The 17,034-nt window shown below is 33.7% G+C and overlaps 1 protein-coding gene across 5 annotated transcripts in view; it reads right to left on the bottom strand.

Moving 5' to 3' along the window:
- Positions 1-17,034, bottom strand: part of AKAP9 (A-kinase anchoring protein 9) — a 156,983-nt gene that overhangs the window by 29,585 nt on the left and 110,364 nt on the right. For 3 of the 5 annotated variants that reach the window (XM_035020530.1, XM_035020529.1, XM_035020531.1), the window contains exons 25-33: positions 16,152-16,190; positions 14,525-14,757; positions 13,452-13,571; positions 10,177-10,353; positions 9,411-9,515; positions 4,445-4,597; positions 3,907-4,086; positions 1,664-2,737; positions 170-310 (exon numbers count right to left, since the gene is read on the bottom strand). In XM_035020530.1, coding sequence (XP_034876421.1) covers positions 170-310; positions 1,664-2,737; positions 3,907-4,086; positions 4,445-4,597; positions 9,411-9,515; positions 10,177-10,353; positions 13,452-13,571; positions 14,525-14,757; positions 16,152-16,190 — 2,222 coding nt within the window. The remainder of the gene's footprint in view (positions 1-169; positions 311-1,663; positions 2,738-3,906; positions 4,087-4,444; positions 4,598-9,410; positions 9,516-10,176; positions 10,354-13,451; positions 13,572-14,524; positions 14,758-16,151; positions 16,191-17,034) is intronic. The other 2 variants (XM_035020532.1, XM_035020533.1) reach the window with 1 other exon arrangement.

Below are 17,034 nucleotides of genomic sequence, written 5' to 3'. Positions count from 1 at the left end.
AAAACTAAGCAAGAACATGCTAGTAAAGAAATTTATATTAACTTTTCATCAAAGCCACAAATTTTTTTTTTCCAGCTTTTTGGTTTGTTTTTATAGAAGAGAATATACTTTGAAATGAAATTAAGATATGTATAAATAAGTGAAATAGGAGGAATGTTACTTATTTTACCAAAAGCTCTTCTTGAAGCTTTTCTGCTTTCTCTTTATAATTGGCAAGTTCTTCTTTGATAGCTGATGATTCAGCTCTAAGAGCCTCAAGTTGACAAAAAAATCCACTTTCTTCACTGGTATGAACAGGCTTAGTACTTGTCTGAACGGCAGTGGAAAACATTTAAAAACACATTATTTTCAAAAAATACAGCCAAGTTCAAAGCACTTATACATTCTTATGAAGCTTTTTCTGGAATGACTGCTTATCAGATAAAAGGGTGTAGAAATGATTCATGTTCTTTCAACAAATAGGAAAACTTTTTTAGGAACTATCATTTTATGTTCTTGAGACAGTAAAAAAAAAGATTTTCTGGGAATGAAAGATATATCATGTTAGTATATATCCTAAATATTTATAAATTTATAAATATTATAAATTATGAGTGAAAAGACTGTTATTTATATCACTTTCCTCAAAAAATGCCAAGTCTTACTAAGATATTTCTTACAAGTTTTAAATACATTGAAAGTCATGTTAGTATTTTAATATGACTACAGGAATTTATACTTCTGGGTAGCTAGGAGAAAAAAGCCTATTAAATGGAAAGAATCATACTTTGTAAAGCAAATTATATATTTATAGAATCTTGATAATGTTAGTTAATTGCCTAGTATTCAGGTGAGACTGTACATTAATACTCAAAATTATAAATATATAAAGGGAGAATTTGAAAATTAAAGTCCTTCTATCTCTACCCTATGCTAAGAAATAAATGCCATTTCAGATCTTTACATAAGTAGACTTATGAGGGTAAAATACAAATTATTCCTAAGAAAGGAAAGAATCTGTTATCAGGTATAAAATCTGCAAAAGCTAATGACTTATCACTGATATGTTACTTCAGTAGAATACTAATATATTTTGATATTTTCTATTACTTAAAAGGAATGCTTAAATAACACGCATGTTAGATAGAACAGGAAAAAAACCCATACAAGTTCCAAAGGACATTTGTTTGCTAAACTTAACATCTCTAACTTCCTTCTGATTGCTCTACTTAATGAGTATGCTAGTGAAATAAATAACACAATTCAGGGTGCCTCGGTGGCTCTGTTGGTTAAGCTACTGCTTTTGGCTCAGGTCATGGTCCCGGAGTCCTGGGATCGAGTCCCACATCGGGCTCCCGGCTCAGCGGGGAGCCTGCTTCTCCCTCTGACCCTCTCCCCTCTCATGCGGTTTCTCTCCCTCTCTAATAAATAAATAAATAAATAAATAAATAAAATCTTAAAAAATAAATAACACGATTCAAAGACCACATTATTTTAGTGATAATAATATGACTGTACAGAAAAGTAGTATTTTTATAAAAACCCTCTATATATGAATTGCTAGATATAAAGAACACCATGTTTAATTTAGTAAATTAGTAATCAGCTTAAGGAACAAAGAAAAAGAGAATTCCTTACGGCATTTAAGTGAAAACAAAAAAAAAACAAAAAAAACCAACCTAACCTTGAGAACTTCAAAATCTCCTTCAGGGCTTCTTTTCCTTTCTTTACCTCCCTCGTTTTTCTCCTCCTCCAGTAACTTCTGTAGTTCTAGTAGCTTCTTTTCTTTTTCCAAAGCATTTTTCTCCACAATTTCTACCTGCTCTTTTTCTAAAATCAAACTAGTCTGCATTTCAACCACCTGGCTCTCTAATTCTGATATTCTCAAGGTTAATGCTAATACATCTGGTTCCATCTCATTGTCTGTTACTGGATTTAAGTTCTGTACATTTGTTCTTTCAAGTTCTGATGAAACTGCTTGTTCATCTTGACAGAATTTTGCATATTCCTTAACTGCTTCAAGTTGGACTTGACTCACAAGAGCAGCAGCAACTTTTTCTTCAAGTATATTCTGTAGATTTACAATCTTCCGTTTAAGCATTTCTGTTTCAGACTGGCCTTGCTCTTGCATGTCCTTTATTTGTTTGTAACACTGGGTGAGTTCCAAGTCCTTTGCACTCACAGTGCCCTGAAGTTGTAGCACCTTTGTTTCCAAACTGCTTATTGAACTTCTGCTGTTTTCTTCAAAAGATGTGAGGTAAGTTTGATTTTCTAGGGGTTTAAGGGCATTCTCAGTAAGGTGAACTTTCAGTTCAGGTTTGGTTTTGCTCAGGTCATCTCTGTCCGTATTAACACTTTTCTCTGGTGCACTTTGGATTTTTTCCATATTTTCACGTTCTCTCTTTAAGCTGCATAATTCTTGTGTTAGCTGGTTCATTTTTAAATTGGTTTCTTCAAGGACATTTTTTGTAAAAGCCATTTCTTCGTTAGTGGTTTCTACTTGCTGTTCCAAAGCCAGTTTTTCAGCTATTACCATATCCAACTGATGTTTTAAACTATCTGCTTCTTCTGGGAAAGAGACAGCATCCACTGATGTCTTCTGTTCAATATTTGCCAATTCCTGTTGAAGTTTTTCAATCACTTCATTGAGCTGTTCAATTTCTTCTTCCCTATTTTTCTTCACACGTTCTTGATCACTCATCAAACATTCTATTTGGGTTTCAAGATCCCTTATCAGTTCATTTTTTTCTTCAATAACCTGTTAATGAAAACAAATAACAGACATAATAAATATGTATTTACATTTTGGGAATTTTATTTTTTATTTTAAGGGCAGGATCTCAAAAGGGTTGATCTCACACACACAAATAATATACTTCTCAGACATGTTAGATTAATTTTAATATAGACCAATAGTCCCCATCATATCAAATAAGGACCTTACTTCTAACTTTGTTCAGAAAGTTTTGGTGATGGGTATTAAAGAGGGCATGTACTGAATGGAGCACTGGGTGTTATACACAAACAATGAATCATGGAACACTACATCAGAAACTAATGATGGTAATGTATGTTGATTAACATAATAAAAAAAAAAGAAAGTTCTGTTAAATCTAAAGTGATGTACACATTAGCAGCTGATTTCCCATAAGTAAAATAGTCAATATCAATACATTCCTATTGAAGAGGATTAAGTATTAAAATAAAAATGGTCCACAACAGTGTTATTATCTTATTCAATTCATATCAAATAGAAGAATTTTTAATAGATTTGGTTAGAATGATATGGTGAAATCTGAGTCACAAGAGATTCTCTGGAAAACATCAAAAATCTTCGACAATATTAGGAGGGAATAAAAAATATACATAGCTTGGTAAGCCAATGTGTCTTCTTTTTTTTTAAGATTTTTAAAATTTATTTGAGAGGGAGAGACAGAGAGAGAGTGTGCGCAAGCACACAAGAGCAGGGGGAGGGAGAAGCAGCAGGGCTCGATCCCAGGACACTGGGATCATGACCTGAGCCGAAAGCAGATGTTTAACTGACTGAGACACCCAGGTGCCACAAGCCAATGTGTCTTTTTTTTTTTTTTTTCAAAGATTTTATTTATTTCAGAGAGAGAGAGACACAGTGAGAGCAGGAACACAAGCAGGGGGAGTTGGAGAGGGAGAAGCAGGCTTCCCGCTGAGCAGGGAGCCCGATGCGGGGCTGGATCCCAGGACCCTGGGATCATGACCTGAGCTGAAGGCAGACGCCCAATGACCGAGCCACCCAGGCGCCCCAAGCCAATGTGTCTTAATAAATTAAAATTAATGGGTAAAAGAGAATTAAGGTTTATTCAGTTTTTATACTCAAAGAGAAGCTGAAAAATAACCATTTGCCCTTTAAAATTCTAGCTTATTTCATGTAATAATTTTAAACTGGTGTACCTTATTATCTGTTGTAATTTCAAGTTGATGTTGAAGTTTTGTAATTTGCTCATTTAATCGGTCAATTTCTATTTCTTTTTCCTGCATTATTTGAGCAAATTTTCCAAACAACCCATGTTGGTCCTGAGTAGAGATAGCATCAGATTCCTTTATGGCAAATCCCAGTTTCTCCATTTCATCCTAGGGACAAAAATAACCATCCAGTTGGATAGATCATTACATGTAATTTTCTGAATATTCTTTCAATTAAGTGTTATAAAAGGATAAAGTGCCCAAAATGTACAAATAAACAAAATCAGCTATCATACAGTAATTATAAGTCAATAATTCTTAAAATATTTTGATAAAAGTTCTCAAAAATTTTTCATTCATGATGAATTCAAATGTTTATGTTGGGTTAAAAATAAGTTCCTTGCAAACCCATTTGCAGCTAATGTTCCTCTGTTAAGTATTATTCAGCAGCTAGACTCAGCAAATGCTTGATACTAAGACAGAAATTATGAATTATTTATAGGCAAAGTTTTTCTTAATTAATTACCTTAAATAATTTGTTTTCTTGTTCAAGTTCTTGGAGGCGGGTAGTAGATTCCTTTTTCTGTATTTCTAATTGCATATGTAGTTGCTGAACTTCTTCATTCTTATTTTCCAGTTCCTCTCTAAACTGCTCTAACTGTTCTTCTAAGTTTGTAATCTTTGATACCAAAATTATCAAAAGGAAAGAGAAAAAAAATACCTGTTTATACAAATGTTTGTCAAGAGAGAATGCAAAGTACTAAATTAGCCGTATAAAACATATATACTTAAGACATATGAGCCATGAGAATAAAGGGGTTTCTCTAAGCCAGGTATAACTGTGTGGCTCCTAGGTATTTTCAAACTGATCACCCTTAAATCATTCTACTCAAAGCAAAGAGAAGACCTTCAGAGAAGGGATTCAAGGGGCCATTTCTTACCTAAAATATTCTCTGACAGAGCAGAAAAAAGTCAAGGGAGGAAGGGAAAGAGTCCACATTTTAAATCTTATTTCATGTTAAATTTAGTTGCTATCAAAAGGTTCAAGAAAGCTGCAAAATTAAGTCAGTTGTTTTGGCTACCAAGTGAGACTAACTCAAATTAGTCCGTACTAATACTTAACCTAATGAAAGGTTTGGCTGTATGTGCCTCGTTTAAGTAGAAGAAAGGAGAGATAGACACTAAGACTGTGAGATCCTTAGGTCTGAAATACAGAAACTTAAACAGCAAGTTATTAATACCATTTAAGGATAAAATTAGAGAGCACCTATGTGTAGGACAATAGAAATGTAGCTCTTTTCTGAGCACAGATTGCTGTTAATGATAATGCAATTACTCTGTAATAGTTATATAGAGACTGAAATTAATGCCGAGTTTCAAGAGCTAGTTATCATTATACTTTAAAAGTTGGGCTTGATTAAGGAATAGTCATTTAGCTCAATGCTGAATGGATTTCCAAATGTGTATTTATCTGATGATCAAAACTGCTGCATTAAAAGCAACCTAAAATGCAGGAGCAACATTATTCAGTAGCAGCTGGCTCAGAGGGCAGCCTATAAATCATTTATTACCTTAGAACTTGAAAGGAACCATATGCTGCTTACACCCAGACATGTAATCAGAATTGTATCTTAGCACTAGCAAGGCAAAGCCCCTTAACAGAAACAGTACTGATACTAGTAATAGTAGCCATCATTTATAGACAATTTATTGCTAGGTATTGCATAAGGTGCTTTATATGTATTATTTTTTTAAAACTCTGTATGTAACAACTTATGAGATCTTTACTTGGATTATCCCCATTTTGGAGATGAGGGAGTCACTGAGAACAAAGTACCTTGTCCTGAGGTCACAAGGCTAGTATGTATGTGGTAAGGAGTTTATCTTTGGACCTTTACTTTTTTTTTTTGGTAAGATTTTATTTATTTGAGAGAGAGTGAGCAAGCAAGTGACGGGGAAGGGCAGAGGGAGCGGGAGAGAAAGAATCTCCAACAGTATCCCTGCTGAGTGAGGAGACCGACAACGTGGGGCTTGATCCCGTGACCCTGAGCCTAAATCAAGAGCCGGATGCTTAACCGACTGAGCCACCCAAGCACCCCTGGAGCCTCACATTTTTAACTATCATTTATCCTGCTTATAATAAGTAATGTCCAAAACTTACACTTAAATTATTTTCTGTTCACTGGTATTAAATTTAGTAGACACACCTTAAATACACTTAGTAGTTGTTCATATATAATTATCAGGTTGGTTTGCTGAAAACTGCGGTGATTTTATCTTCTTCAAAGTTATCTAATACAGTAGTATTTATACCTATCCCTATCTTTCACAGCTACTTTTGATGAAAAGTATTACTTCAGTATATATGTAGACATTTAGGTTCAAAATTGATGCTCTACCTCAAATGCTATTTGTTTTTTTGGGTACATCTTAATCCTCTTCACCCTCCCCCCACAACCCACCTCCTCTCTGGCAACCACCAGTTTGTTCCGTTTTTTCGTTTGTTTTTACTTTCTTGATACAGGAGTTTATGGTCAAATATTCAATGTGACCTAAAGCCTTGCTATTCAAAGTGCTGTCCCTAGAGCAGCAGAACTGGCATCATCTGGGAACATGTTAGATGCACAGACTCCGAAGCCCCACGCCAGATCTACTGAATGTAAATCTTCTTTTTAACAAGATCCCCAGGGGATTCATGTGCACATTAAAGTCTGAGAAGCACTGGCCCAAAGCACTAACATTTCTAAGAAGCTGAATTTGAGTCATCACAACAGAGACTTCAATTCCCAAAGATGACACTGTAGGATTCTTCCCTCCTATTCAGCCAGACTCCAATTTCAGTCCCAGGCTGTCCTATTACTGAGTCTACAACAACCAAAACCACAAGAATATTCTTAAAGTTTTAAAATAGAACAGTGGCTCTTTGTTTTAATCTTGTTTAATTTAGCTACCATATGTTATCTAGACTGGATTATATTAATTTGCAACTATTTGTGTTTTCTTTTATCTTTTTTATCTCTTTCAAATGTGTATATGTCTTCTTGGTTAGACATTAGATTCTTTGAAATCTGCTGCTGGTTTTACAACTGGATAGTGGTAGTCAACATGTGTTAAGATCTCAATAAATGCTGAGTGACAGTCTTTAATACTTCTCACCAACAAGGCAAAATATTCCCCAATTCTTTGGCAGTACAGCATTACAGGACTCCAGAATCAGAGAAATCTAGGAGGAATGCTTGCTCAACCACTTACTGTGTGACCATGAACAAGTTATTTAACCTCTCTTAAGACTCAGTTTACTCATCTGTAAAATGGAGGTAACACTAGAGCCTATCCTTAGGGAAACTTTAAGGATTAATGAAATTAGGTTTTTAAAATACCACTTTCTAGCACAGACCTCCACAAAGGTAACTACTACCATTTATTACTGCCATCTATAAGCTAGATTTCATTAGCTCTATAGAGAGTTAAAACCTATTGAAGGCATCTTTTTCTTTTTTTTTTTTAAGATTTTATTTATTTATTTGACAGAGACAGAGATAGCGATAGCAGGAACACAAGCAGGGGGAGTGGGAGAGGGAGAAGCAGGCTTCCCGCTGAGCAGGGAGCCTGATGCGGGGCTCGATCCCAGGACCCCGGGATCATGACCTGAGCCGAAGGCAGGCGTTTAACGACTGAGCCACCCAGGCGCCCCAAGGCATCTTTTTCTTAAAGAAATTCTTCCTTCTATTTCTCTCCACATTAGTCCCCTTCTCTTATCACCCTAAAACTCCTATCTTTAAAGTTTCTTCTCTTTCTATTCATTCTGCATTTCTCAGCCTACAATAAATTTAAAAAAAGTTTTGCACAGGTTAAGGCTATCAGAGTATTAGAAAGTATCTCAAAATATAATGACACACATAGACATCTTATGTTTATACTCCATCAGATATCTGAAAACATTTGCCTAGTGCAGGAGAGAATGCATAAGAAGTTATTTTCATTAAAAAAAAAGTTATTTTCATTAAAAGATAGGTTTTAATTCTATGTTCCTCTCTTTCAGTCTTCAGTTACAGATGAGTGGGTTCTGACAGAGTACTTGTCACTGTTATTAAAAACTAGGTAGACTAGGATGAGTTATCATTTTAACCCTTTACTCACTCAACATGTCTGGCTCTATCTTATCTATAAACACTGGTAGTTGGCTGACAGAAGCTGGCTGACCAGTCTCTTTGTAGTTCTGAACAACTATGATTCTGAGTTAAAGATAGACAGCCACTGGATATTTACTTTAAAAAATTAAGGTGTCAGTAATGTTACATTAAATTCAGAAAATAATTAAAATATAAAGTTAATAAAATTAATCAACTATCCATAATCAACTATCATTGTTTTGGGGTCCAGTTTTGAAAGTTTATCTTTCTAGAGAGCAATTTCTCTATTAGTGTAAGGTACTTTAAATGTTAATTCTTTTCAAAACACATAAAAGTGGTTACAGGTAAACAAGTGTTCCCTGCCTGTTGCGGAAAAACCAAAAAAGCAAAATAATCAAGAACCTTTTAGATAAACATTAGTCAGTATAATATGATAGCAAGAAAATAAACCTTCTCATGGAGATGATCATTTCTATTTGTCATTTATATAGATGGCTTTTTTCTGAGCCACAAGTTTTCTGAGCTGGATTTTAGTTGATGTCTAAATCATTCTTATATTTTCCAAAGCACTTATTAACATTTACTTACTCTAAGTTCAATAAATATTTGTTAAAATATATTAAATATCCTGAGAAAATTACATGGAAATAAAAATGTAATTTAAAAAACCTTAAGTATTTTAAATGATTTGATACAGCTAGATAATGCAGAGTACAGTATGTCTTAGAAAAATAGTAGACCAAGATTTAAATTAAGTTTAATTTAAATTAAAACTGGAAATTATTACTGTATTAAAAGTGGATTTTCTTTTTTTTGAGGAGGGAACACAAAAACACAGGAAAACTTTATATAATTACCTCATTGTTAATCTTTTGTTTTAAGAACATGTTTCGTATATTGTAAAATAGCACTATAACCTCCCAGGGCAACATAACTTTAAAAAAAAAACCACCCCAAAAAAACAAAACAAAAAAACAAACCCTACAGCAAAGTAGCAATACTTCAAAGCCCATGGTAAAGTAAGAAAAAGAGAGATTGCCTTTTGTCCTAACACAACTCTCTCTCCACTCTCCTCTTCACTCAATTCATATTTACCTTCTTTTTGTCTTTAAAACTTCTTCCTATGTCAAGGCCTTTACATTTGTCTCCTCTACCTGGAACACTCTTCCTCATACCAGCATATTTTTTCAAATCTTTATCGTCTTCAAGGTCAACTTAAGCAATGAGCTAAGAAAATCACCTAAACTTTGGTTTAGACTATAAACTCCATTCTATACAAATGATATTCTCAAGGTGACTTACTTAAAATTATTTAAAATATTTCAAACCACATTTTGTCATTAGAAATAAACCCCTTACCTCTTTTTCCTTTCGGTCTATGGCATCTCGCTCAGCCTGCAACTGTACTTCTAGGGACAATTCTGCTTTAGCTTCTATAGCTCCACACTGTTTTTGGTCCTCTACCTTTAAATATATAAGAATTTTTTTAAAAATTCAGACATTAATTCCTGATAATTCATTTTAATTAGAGAAGTAGCACTTTCATTTCTTTCATTTCTCCAGTTAGCAGCTGATAATCTACATTAGTGAATAATCAAAGTTACACTCAGTTTTGAATGCATTTTTATACAAATTCAAACAGGAATGTTTGACATTCTTAAAATTCATTCCTCAGATAAAACGGAGGCTATCCCCTGAATGGCTCCCTTCCTAACCTTCTTTATCCTGCTCTTCTTTGATTCATTCTTGCTTTCTGCAGTATAATGGGAATAGACTTCACTTCTTAGTCTGGGATAAAGCATCAGCCTCACCTGGTATCCACAGCTTTTTCACACTTGGCTATTATTTTACAATCACAACCTTACTGACTGTTAAAAGGATCATTAATTCTTCTGGTTTATCTAATCTTCCTTTCTCAAGACTAAGGTATGCAAGTAACAGCTGGAGATAAGAATAAACAGATACAGTTATGATGTCACTGAAGACATAAAGGTATATATTTATATTTTGTAATATCAACAAAAAGTCAACAGCAATTTTTTATGTAAAGGAACAGATGTTCATGTAACTAAGAGTAATTTGCATTAAAACACTTGATAAAATTAACCTAAAGAAAATGCCACACCTTTTGAAAAGTGTCTGCACTAATGAGTAAGGCTTGCTCCAGTTCCCTTACTCTGAACTCCAATTTCTCAATTTCTTCGTTCCGTTCTTGGATATCCCTCTGAAGCTGCTCTTTAGACAGCAAAAGCTCACTGCACTTGTCTGTTTTTTCTTTCAGATGATTTGTTAACTGTTCAACCTGGAAATATAATAAGCAAAAACTGTAACTTAAAAAAAATTTCAACAAGCTAATAATAACCTAGCTATCCTCATTTCAGAAAGTATTTTCAGATGCTAATTTTATTTTTGACAAGGATAGCAATGATCGTCTCCAACTATAGTGACATTTTCTGAGTTCACAAAACAAAGCAGTACAACAAAACAGAAAATAATACTACTTTCATCAATCCTTTATAAAAAGTTATTTCTCTTAAAATGAAGACTTTCCCCAGCTAGGAGGAGAAAAAAAATTACATTTTTGAATCATGTTGAAGTATAAGCTCTAATGGTACAACCACACTAAAACCTAATAAAAATGACACGTTTGCAGAATATTGACTTACACTCTTATGTGAGATAAGATAACCTTAAAAAATCTTTCATGGATTCTATTTTTCTTACCAAAAATGGTTATAATTGATACATATAATAATGCAATGGTTCTAAACATCACAGAGATGGGAGAGCTTTAATACAGTCACTTAGAAAGCTTTTTCAGCCTATACGTTTCAGCAGCGCAGAAGAGAAAGGAGAATGTGAAGTGATGAGAGGGATCTGTGCACCCTGAAAGTTTCCCTAAGTAATTCTGACATGTGGGGTCTGTTCAAGAGAATGGCTCTGTGATGGAAGAATTCAGGAAGCATTAATAAGATAGCTTATGAAAATCATTCTCATCAAGTGAGGAGAGAAAAAGGAAGTGTGATGGTAAGAAAAAAAGGAATCCTAGCTTATTTCAGTGAGATATTTTAAGGAAATGATCCAAAATGGTACTCATTCTGCAAAACATTAAAACAAATGCAAACTTACCTATAATTACATGTTCAAGGATGTCAGTAACAAAGCCACTGAGGAGAAACTTTGATAGTAATGGGTGGACTAAGATTTGGAAGTACAGTCAAGGAAGAATCGTGGATCACTACATCAAAAACTAATGATGTATTGTATGGTGACTAACATAATAAAATAAAATTAAACAAAAAATAAATAAATAAATAAAAGGAAGACAACAAAGCAGCAAAATAGTAATGTTACAGTTAGATTGTTTGATCTTGAGAAAATCAGAATCTGGGGAATCAGATTTGGCAAGGTAAGGACAGAACAAATAGATCACATTGTTCCAGGAGAAAATCATCCTTGTTAGTTTCTTAAAGTTTCATGAACGAGGCAGGTCAGTTTTCAAATACAAGAAACCAAATAATAGGAAATGACAAGAAGTTCTAAAGCTTAAATATTCTTTTGAGTTTCAACAAACACATCTATTTTTCAAAAGCTGAAAATATGTTAGGAATAAGACCAGTAACTACAAACTCTGTGGGGATTGATAACTTTTCTACTGCTCTAGTAGATAAGGCTATTCTATATCACATTACTTCAATGAGAATGTAAATAACATTTTACTATGAGTTTATAGACATTTTATGCTTCTTTGGAATTCTTTGAAGAGAAATGAAATCTTGTAAATTGTATAGAAATAAAATAAGTTTTTTTTTTCTTCTTTTTTTTTTTAAAGATTTTATTTATTTATTTGTGAGAGAGAGAATGAGAGAGAGCACATGAGAGGGGGGAGGGTCAGAGGGAGAAGCAGACTCCCTGCCGAGCAGGGAGCCCGATGCGGGACTCGATCCAGGGACTCCGGGATCATGACCTGAGCCGAAGGCAGTCACTTAACCAACTGAGCCACCCAGGCGCCCATAAAATAAGTTTTTAAAAAAAATTTAACTATTATTATTTCTGAAAACAATTTTATGTCTTCACTATGTAGTAGGCCAATACTCCTATGAAGTGGGTTCTATTACAATTTCTATTTTAGAAGTGAGTAATCAAATTTTAGAAGTTTTAAAAAAGTGACTTAGCCATTGTCATACACCTGGGTAAATCATACAGCCATGATTCAAACTAGGATGGCCTAATGGCAAGCTCGATCTCTTTATAACCATACAAGCCATCATTAGCAATTTATATAATAAGTCTTCCCTCATTCATGTAGCATTCATTTTAGAGTTCTAGGTTTCTAGATGAGGAAATGGACAATTGGGATGAAAAAGTAGAAGCAGGGAGAGTGGTAATGAGGCTACCAAAATTATCCAGCCAAACAGTGACAGCTAGGATTTAAGGAGATGAATAAAAACGGAAAGAACAGTAAGATGGAAGATGTAGTGCAGCCTGACTCACCAATGGGCTGGAAGTAGGGGTTGGGAAAAAGAGTGGAATCAAGGATGAAGGCTATGTCCTCACAATGAAGAAGGTGAAGATGGTACAATATTTACTGAAATGAAGAAGGAACATGTTTTATTCTTGTCCTTCTCTGGTGGGGGCTAGTTACGAATCAAGAGCTCTCTTTTGAACATGTTAATTTTGAGACACATAAATGGAGATATAGTGAGCATCTGAATATTCAAATCCAGAGTTCAAAAGAGATGTCAGAGCTGGAGGTATAAATGCACAGTCCTTTACATGTAACTACCTGGGAAGAGAATATGGACAGGAAAGAAGAAGGGGGCCCAAGACTAAGTCTTAGGGTACTCCATCATTTATTTGGGTTGAGAAACAAAGATTAGAGAAAGAGACCAATGAAGTAGGTATGTCACAGAAGCTAAAGTGTTTAAGGAAGAGGGCTAAAATGAAAGCCTCTGAATGGCTGTGTATGATGAAGACAGAGAGATGATTATTGGACATAGCCATGAGGCTGATAACCTTCACAAGAATCATTTCAATGAAACAGAGGATATAAAATCCCACTGAGACAGAGGGGTTGAAACTTCATTGCAGGGGATTGAGAAAAGAATGCAAGATGGGGAAGTAAAGAGTGAATACAGACAATTCTTTTGATCTAGGGAATGGGAATAGAAAAATAAGCAGAGAAGTTTATTTAATTGGGTAATACTAGAAGATAAATTTCAATGCAAACAATTTTTAGAGTTTCAAGAACCTTTCACACTGAAGCAATATTTGATTTTCTGGTTTTGAAAATTTATATATGACAGAAAGAATTCCCTTTAAGTTCTTCACAATACATATCTTATTTTACACACAATATACAAATTATTGTAAGGCAGACAACATCACTAAAGTTCTTACCTCTCTAGTTTGATGTTCATTGATAGGCTGGAATCGAGGTACAACCTTAAGTTGCTGTTCGAGTTTCTGTATTTCCTGTTGGAATACATCTCTCTCATGTTCTCTATCAATGGCTTGCTCCTGAAGTATAAATAACAGTAATAGTAACAGATGAAACAATACATATTAAAGCTATTATTTCTGCTACTTCCCTTTAGTTATACATACAGCTTTATTTGAAGACAAACAACTGATGACCACAGAATACCCCAAACCAAAAGGTTTAAAAAGATAACACCTTTTGTATGGTATCTAGCCCATTTGGGCTCTTTGACTAAAATTTACGCATTTAAATATTATTTGAAGCACAACATTTTAAAAAATTCAAGTAATGTTAAATATAGACTGAAATAAAAATATTATCCCAAAAATGAGTTTACTTTTTTGGAACAAAGAGGAATTCCACTGTTAATTTAGTCAATAAAAAAAAATAAGCAAAACAGATTATTTAGTAAATCAATTTCTTTCATCCTAATCTAGGTTTCGTATCTAAAATTATAAAATGTGTCAGAATCTGATTCCCTGATCTATGAATATATCAGAATATCAGGCCTTAAATGAAACCCCAAAGAAGAAAATCCATGTGAAATTAGAGACTTAATGTCATTTTGGAAGAGAGTAACGACAGCATAACAACTGTTCCAGTCCCCTGTTTCCCAAAGCACACTGTTACTGTGTATATCTTTTGTGGGTGAAATAGTGTTGGCCAGTTAGCTATTAGGATCCTCACCCTGCTTTGGCAGTTGGTTGAAGAAAAGACTTGGACAAGCTTCTTAACTCTGAATTTGGAAAGGCTAACTGGTAGGGTTTATTTGTAATCTGCTTATATCGCCTTTAAAAAGCTGTGATAGGTGAACAATAAAAATTATTAGAGTTTTTATTTGGAATAGTACTTTTCAGTTAATCGTAGAAAACACATACAGATGAAAATGCTAGAATTCAAGAGTCTCTTCATAATTTAAAAGTCACAACCTAGAGTAGCAGCAAGTAAGCATTCCACTGAGAAAATCAATATTCAAGTTGAGAATACTTACATCTAAAAATTTTCTCATTTTTTCTAATTGCTTTTCCAGTGCTTGGTTTTGCTGTCGTAAATCCATAAGCTCAGCATTTTTTTCTTGTTCCAGCTCTATAAACCTACTGACTTGTTCCTCAACATCTATTTCTAGAGCTTTCACTTGTTTTTGAAGGTCATCACGCACTTTTTCAGCTTGGCACTGTACTTCTAGTTTTTCCTTCATTAGTTTTTCTGTCTCCTGTAGTAATTCTGTTTACAAATATAAAAATATTCTAAATTACATCATAATTAATAATAGCGAAATCACCTATAACTACGCTCAAATTTTACCTTCATGAAATAAGAGATCTGAGTTTTATTTCAAACTCACGTAAAAAAGGAAAATGTTCCTGTGAAAATATCAAAATATCATATTCCTATATAAGTAAGCAAGCTAGTATCAAAAACTTACACTGTATTAACAAAAAGAATCATCTTGTCACTAAAAACAATACTTTGTGAAAATGCCATAGCAAATGACCAAAAAAAAAAAAAAAAATAAATCCACTTTCATTATAAGGAAAAGAACAAAGTCTAATTAAATTTAAGCACAGAAATAACTCACCTCAGGCAAAAATCAAACCAATAAAATCACTTTTATATGCATACACAATACACATGAAGATCAAATACTGTAAATTTTTAACCAAGGCAAGTAAGAGTCACAGAAAAAAAAATATAACTACAATCAGAATTTCCTGTTAGTCTTTCTCCTTATTAGATCCATATTCCTGAGTTAGTCTTGCATGCTCATACATATATGTATCAAGAAAAAACTGACAAGTATGAGAGGCAGTATGGTGTAGTGCTTAAGAGCAGAGACTGTGGACTCAAATCCTAGCTCTGCCGCATATTTCCTATGTGAAACTCAATACGATGTCCTCCAATTTCCATATACGTAAACTGGGGATAGTAACAGTAGTGAGCTCTAACAGTTATTGTGGATCAAATGAGTTAATATACATAAAGAATAGTGCCTAGAGTATGGTAAGCACTATGTAAGTGTTAGCTATTATTAATATTAATAATACAATTATTAAGTATAAATAGCAAAGTAAAACAATCCTCTAATGAAAAAATAAAGGAACACAGCCTGAGAGTCTTTACACTAACCAGTCTGCCAACACTGTGCTCAGGACTAGGAATCTAGAGAAAATAGCTTTTCCTTTTAAAACAATAGTGATTTAGATGTTAATATAAAAGTAAATGAACCAGAGTCTCCTTACTAAATTTCATTGATCCTATTGTTACCATCATCTTATATTTCCTGGTTTAGAAAGAGCATTTTGAAAAGTTATAGGCTACAGGAGTTTAATGTATTTGTTTCTGTAAAAATTGAAATGGTCTTAAGCTCTGTGGAAAAACAGATATAAGATGATGATCACTATGAATCTCAGTTGTTAATTTCAAATATAAATATGTATTTTGTTGTAAGTAAAGTTTTTTGTTAAAGAGAAAAACCGTAAGTATGAAACACAACAGCAAAATTAGAGGTACGTTAGTTGGAAAAGTAGAGGTATGTGATTGAAAATTCAAGGGTCACCCAATATTTGGAGTTGTAAGTTTACCACCCAAAGACTGGCCATGCAACTGTATAAACACACCTGCTCCAGGTGCTGCATCGACTGCAGCATCTACTAGTCCTATAAGAATAGAAAGAAAACACACACATACAGAACAAAGATATAATTTACATGTCTATTTCCTAAAATAGGATAATACGTACACAAAAGAATTAGAAGTAAAACTTGACACCATTGATAACATTTTGATGTCCCAGTATTTCTTGAATATTTTACATGTATGATATATATATGCTTTGCACATTAAAAAGTCCAACTCTAAACCCGTTTTAAACAAATTTGAGCATCAGAAACAACCGTACCATATTACAAAAATGTATGCTATATTTCTAAATTGGTAAAATTCAACCACTGAAACTACACATTTATAAAAGTGAGAGGATATGATCAAAAGGATTTAAAGTTCCACTGTTATAATGACAGGCACTTTTTACTGCCAAAAAAACTAAGATATCACACCTAATTTCTCATTTAAGAAAAGATTAAAGGTTATTTATAAATTGTATATTCTTTGAACTCCTACACAGATTAAACCAGATGTCAGCCTGCTTCTAACAGTCACTGACCTTTTCAAATCTATTCTCTTGCAGGCCGAAATCCACCCCCCTACCTGCTTGCTGGGAGTGCTGGATCAGTGCTCTTAGTTATTTATTCCAAGTATACATTTTTGCTGCCTTTCTGCTATTAAAAGTACTTAATCTTACATGGTTTAAAAAATATCCTGCCTCATTATATGTAGCTTTCTTTTAAGGGAGAAGTTCAAGAATAAAGGATTATCTTTTCCAGTTAAAATCTGCCAAAGTAAAAAAAGAACAAAAACAAAACACCCCTGACTCTACATGGTTGGCTAATGAACATTTACCAAAGAGGCAGATTTTCTTGTAATTTTTCAATCCCCATATAA

Source organism: Mirounga leonina, unplaced genomic scaffold (genome assembly GCF_011800145.1).
Source record: "Mirounga leonina isolate KUSES-001 unplaced genomic scaffold, KU_Mleo_1.0 Mir_174, whole genome shotgun sequence".
Lineage (NCBI taxonomy): Eukaryota > Metazoa > Chordata > Mammalia > Carnivora > Phocidae > Mirounga > Mirounga leonina.
Note: the sequence above shows the minus strand (reverse complement) of the source record. Positions and strands in the feature narration are given on the sequence as shown.